This window comes from Monomorium pharaonis, chromosome 9, assembly GCF_013373865.1.
Source record: "Monomorium pharaonis isolate MP-MQ-018 chromosome 9, ASM1337386v2, whole genome shotgun sequence".
NCBI classification, from domain to species: domain Eukaryota; kingdom Metazoa; phylum Arthropoda; class Insecta; order Hymenoptera; family Formicidae; genus Monomorium; species Monomorium pharaonis.
The window spans coordinates 15,007,882-15,013,589 of record NC_050475.1 but is presented as its reverse complement, the minus strand read 5'-3'; the positions used below and the strand labels follow the sequence as shown (position 1 = coordinate 15,013,589).

At 35.2% G+C, this 5,708-nt stretch overlaps 1 protein-coding gene across 1 annotated transcript; it reads left to right on the top strand.

The window, feature by feature from the left end:
* Nucleotides 1-928: 928 nt before the first annotated feature.
* LOC118647473 (ataxin-8-like) lies at nt 929-2,323 on the top strand. Its single transcript, XM_036292495.1, has 4 exons — nt 929-950; nt 1,032-1,231; nt 1,305-1,463; nt 2,234-2,323. The coding sequence occupies exons 1-4, from the start codon at nt 929-931 to the stop codon at nt 2,321-2,323; spliced, it is 471 nt and encodes a 156-aa protein (XP_036148388.1).
* Nucleotides 2,324-5,708: the final 3,385 nt, after the last annotated feature.

Genomic DNA, 5,708 nt, shown 5'->3' with positions numbered 1-5,708 from the left:
GAAATATTTTTTTCAGCTATTAATGCCGCATACTTTATTTCTGCTATTTTCTTTCGCTCATTAAACGTCAAAGAACATTCATCAGTTTGTGTTTTCAAATCTTCGTTTGATTTGTTTACTTCTAAATTGCTTTTTTGACAATTATTTTTATGTGAATTGGATTCTGCATGTCGACGTATTTCACACAAGGCACCAATCATTTTTTTATTACAGACTTTGCAAAAAAAGGAATGTTTATCGTCTGATACTTCGCGTAACCATAATTTATATTCTTTAATATCCAGCCATTGTGGCCTAAACTTGTTACATTTATTTTGCTTTGTAAGATTGTCATTGTGTGAAGTAAGAATGTTTTCTTTCATATTATTTTTATGACATGTAGAATTCATATGTTTGGAAACACGCAACGAACATGAATAGTTTTTGTTACATATTTTACAAGAAAATAAAGTATTATCATCAGATACTTGCTCTATCCAATCCTTATAGCGATCATCATGAAGCCATCCGGTGCAGAATTTTCGCTTGAATACTTTTTTCTCGTCGCACGTTTCCATTTTCAATAACAAAGAAATAGTACGAGAAAAATAAGAAATACTAGAAAAGAGAATAAAACAAAGATGAAAGAATTGAGACAAAGAATACAGGCAGAAAAATAAGAAAAAATACAGAAATATTAACAAAGGCGAAAAGAAAAAGAAGAAAAGAGTTAAAAAAGATAGAAATTGAAATAGATAAAATGAAAAATTGGATTTAAAGCGGAAAATATTAGAAAAAACTATCCGCACAATTGTCAAACACAAACGCGGCTTGCACTCACACAATCAAGAACCACCCACGCGGCGTAGCGGCGTGTACGCGATTCTTAATTGTTTATCATAGCATAGCTCTGTCATTTTACACAGTTGTTTATTAGCAACCGAGTGCGATGCAGCAAGACAGTTCGTCTCGTGAGTAAATCAATTTATTATTTTCTTTTCTGCATACTCATGAAATTTTCTTTTACATTACATATTTTTTTATATTAACAGAATCGGAAGAAGCATCTATGCAGCATTTGCTGCAACAGGTGTTGCAGCAGCAGCAGCAGCAGCAGCAGCCGCAGTCGCAGCAGCAGCCGCAGCTGCAGCCGCAGCCGCAGCCGCAGCTACAGCCGCAGCACCCGCAGCAGCCACAGGAACAGCAGCAGGAACAGCAGCAGGAACAGAAGCAGGAGATACAAAAACGTAAAGTTTCTCACATTATTACTCATTAATATAAAAAAATATTTTATTTTAATAATGCATTTTTTAATTAATTTTTAGATAAAAAAAAAAGAGGTGCCGGCCGCTCACGGGCCCGCTGGCGAGCCCAACGGGGCCTACGAGGTGCTGGCCGGGGTGGCAGCCGAAATAACGGCCGAGATAACGGTCAAGGAGGCAGCCGAGGAGGCAGCCGAGGTGGCGGCCGAGGTGGCGGCCGAGGTAACGGCCCCACCTACATTTATAAATATTTTAATATTTATAAAAAATAATAAATAAATAATGTGAAAAATACTGGAAAATTTTTTAAATATCCTTTTACATTCCTTTTCTTTTTATGTATATTATATATATAATTAAATAAAGAATTAATTAAAATCTGGTCTGGAACGCTAGACCTCACATCTCTAAAAAATAGATGTGTTAAATCAGTAATTGAGAACTGGTCTGGTACGCTGGACCTCACATCTATAAAAAATAGATGTGTTAAAAATCTTAAAAAATTAAATGTTATAATAATGGTATAATAGGGCTACTGGCGAAGGTCCACGTAAAAAAAAACCTAATGCGCTATTAGTGGCACCTCATGAGAGGAAGCCACTTAATAATAATTAATATTTTTATTATAATTTACAATTTGAATTAAGCTCGATAGATTATATTATTAAAATCACAGTTAATAGACGTATCGATCGTTATACGACTATCCTCATCATAAAAAATTTTTCACAGACGTACAATAATAAATATCAAATAAGCACGCCAACATATGTCAAATAAAAAATAAGTTAATTAAATATGCTGGTCTTATAATATAATTATTATATGTAGGCGAGCAAGACAATAATAAGATCGAGCGAGTTGATAATAATAACAAAAACCGATCATCGGATCATGGATCTTCGAGATAATTTTGCATAATAACTTTGTGTTATTGCGCGGACATTTCGTGCACAAGCACAATAGCACGGAACGGAATCAAAATTTTATAGATATGCGTTATCCGTAGTCCTAACGTGAACATTGACTACGTGGTACATGTCCACGTCGTTAATATTATGAGGGCGCTGAAGGACACTTAAAACATGGCTATGTCGACTCTCAGCCTTTTCTGGCATATGCTACCCCCTCCACAGCCGCAGCTTGGTACCAAGTCTGGAAATCTGGCATGCCTGGCCCCAATTGCGAGCAAAAATTGTTAACAAATCCTGATATCAAATTGGGTGCAACACCAGAGCAGACCTGTCACTACCCAGTAAACAATACGTTGTCAAAAAGATCTCTAGAAAATATCTTGTTTCTGAAAATGATAACATAAAGAGACTTCTAAAAGATAACATAATGATGTCAGAATGTTAACCAATGCGCCGTTTTTTGAGAACAGAAAGATATCATAAAACTGATATCTAAAAGATTTCTTAAATCGGATATCTAAAAAATTTCTTAAATCGAATATCTAAAATGTTTCTTAAATCAGATATTTTTAAACTGCAACTAAAGATAAAAAAATAAAATAAAAATTCATTTTTTAAAAATTATTTTTATCAACAGTAACATACTAAATTTAGAACAAATTTTTATTGATTAATTAAATTTAAATTAAATTCTTTTATTCTTACTTGCCGCTGGTAGGTTTGAACCCGGAACCTTAGGATGACGAACCTTGTACTCTATCTGCTACGCCAATTTGACTTATCGATATGGGTACTTGTTATTGTCTTATACATATAATACCAATATGTTACAAACTGACGCAATTATATTGTTTTTTATAAAAGCAATTAAATTTTGCAAAACATTAGAAATAAATAGCATTAATTTATTTACTTATTAATTTCATATTGTTAAATTTATCTTTTTCCATAGCCTTAATAATTTGATGGAAATTGCGATCTATTTTTAGCATTAATAGTTTGAAGCGTTCAAATGGTTAATTAGATGGTTTTTATTATTCTGTTTTTGTTTAGTACATGATAAATTTAGATTTTGTGCATTTTTTGTGCACAGTAATTGTAGGCAAACCGTTATTTTTGAAAACATTATCTTTATAATAATTTTTAAATAATATCAAATGGATTTCTCATTTAAGATATAATGTTATCTAATTTATGAGTCAACTACAACGCGCATGGACGGCTCAAAAATCGGACAGCATTGTGATATCTTTTATGAGACATCAAGCTGATATTATTTAGCTGATACTATAAAGATAACGTTTTCAAGAAACTTAAATGAGACTCTTCAATTAGATATCTCAAAGACCTCTTAGTGTTGTCTGATTTCTGAGTCAACTACGACGCGCATGGACGGCTCAAAAATCGGACAGCATTGTGATATCTTTTATGAGATACCAAGCTGATATCATTTAACTGATGTCATAAGGATAACATTTTCAAGAAACTTAAGTAAGACTCTTTAATGAGATATCTTAAAGACCTCTCTTAGTAGACGTCTCTGGTAAATGTTACCATTTTGACATCATTTCCAAGATATCTAAATGTTTTCTTAAAAAAGTTCTCTTAAAGTTTTCATTCTGACAAGCGTGTTGTCTGGGTAGCAATACAATGACAAATTCACGCAGCAAATTGAGAACAGATGTTGCAACGTAAACTCACAGCAGATTTGCGCCAAATATGCAACAGATCTGTATTCATAAATGACGACAGATTGGCGACAGATTTGTCGAATCTTTTCATTTCTTCTTTCATCACAGTTATAATTTTATTTGAGAATCGATGTAAGCAATCTCCTTGGAAGATTTATTAATTCAGGAGTAGGAACAGATTAAATAATTTATCCAACCCTCTCCTTAGCATCTAATATTTCCTATAGGAGAGCCTCAATTGACCTATCTATTTTTCCCCTTTATATCGCAGGTGTATCATCTATTCTAGGTGCAATTAATTTCATTAAATTTCTTTGTAGTTAAATCTTATTCCAAAAAAATGAAAATACTCCTGCGCAGGCGCAGCGAAGGAAGATAATTTTTGCTTATCTGAGTCGCGCTGCGAGTGGTCTTTATGTAGCGAGTTGACTGCATTTTACTCCCGAGAAAGTAAGCCGCCTATCGACGGTGCCGCACTTTTTATTGCCACTTGACAATTTGACATTTCGACAGATCTGCTACATTTCAGGTATCAATCTGTCGCGTACTTTGACACACAAATGTTGTTGCATTTCTACAGGCAATTTGCTGACATTGTTTGCATTTTGGTGTTTGTCGTCAATCTGTTATCAATACTTTCAATAAATCTGCTCGCAGTTCACTATTATTTTGTCATGTATTCTGATGACAGACGTTGCTAAATATTTGCTGAATATCTGCTAATAGTGTTTGCAATGACAAGATATGTTTCTCATTTGTCGCCTTTTTGGCAACAGAATCTGTTGCCAACATTTGTCACAGCAGAAATGGTTATAGGGGGATTTAAGGCATAAGGCATAAGCATATTATATAAGCATATTATATTCAACTTTAAGAGAGCTTTTTTAAGAAAACATTTAGATATCTTGGAAATGATGTCAAAATGGTCAAATTAACCATTTGAACGCTTCAAAGTATTAGTGCTAAATAGATCGCAATTTCCATCAAATTATTAAGGTTATGGAAAAAGTTAAATTTAACAATGAAATTAATAAGTAAATAAGTTAATGCTATTTATTTTTAATATGTTTTGCAAAATTTAATTGCTTTTATAAAAAATAATATAATTGCGTCAGTTTATAACATATAGGTATATGTAGACAATAACAAGTACTCATATCGATGATTCAAACTGGCGTAGCAGATAGAGTGCAAGGTTCGTAATCCTAAGTTCCCGGGTTCAAAACCTACCAGCGGCAAGTAAGAATAAAATAAAATAATATTGTTGCGTGCCGCGTGTCGCCCGATACACCCCTGAAGCGCCAGTCAGCTGACGGACCGATCGATATTTTCGATCGGCCGGTTGCCGGAAGAATTTGTTATTTAAATAAATGAATTAAGCGGCTGGTTGCCGGGAAATATTTTGTAAACAAATATTGTAGACAGTTTAAGATCGGACTCCTGCTGAGGAGGACGTGTCACGCGCGTTCTCTGGGACTTGGGTGAATGCCGAGGCAGGGGACGGGGAGCTCTTTGAGCGATGGGTCCACGAAAGATATTCCCCCCCCCCGATCCCGAAGAAAGAAAAACGAAGCGCACAAGACTCGGCGGAAGAGGAGTTCGGGGACGGCTGGAGGAATACGGACTAAGGAATTCTTTGTGGGAGCCTGGTCAGCTTCGCGAAAAAGGAAGCCCGTGTGGAGAACCTCCCTGGAAGAAGAGGACTTTGGTGGACGTGGCCCGGTAACTCGCTACAGAAGTACGAGGAGGGCAAGAAATCGTCCTGGAACCAAAGAAGGTCCTTTTCCAGAAGTGTCGCAAGCTGTTTTTCGGATTGTCGGGACGACAATTCAGAAGAGGGAGAGCAGTGTTGCGTGCCGCGT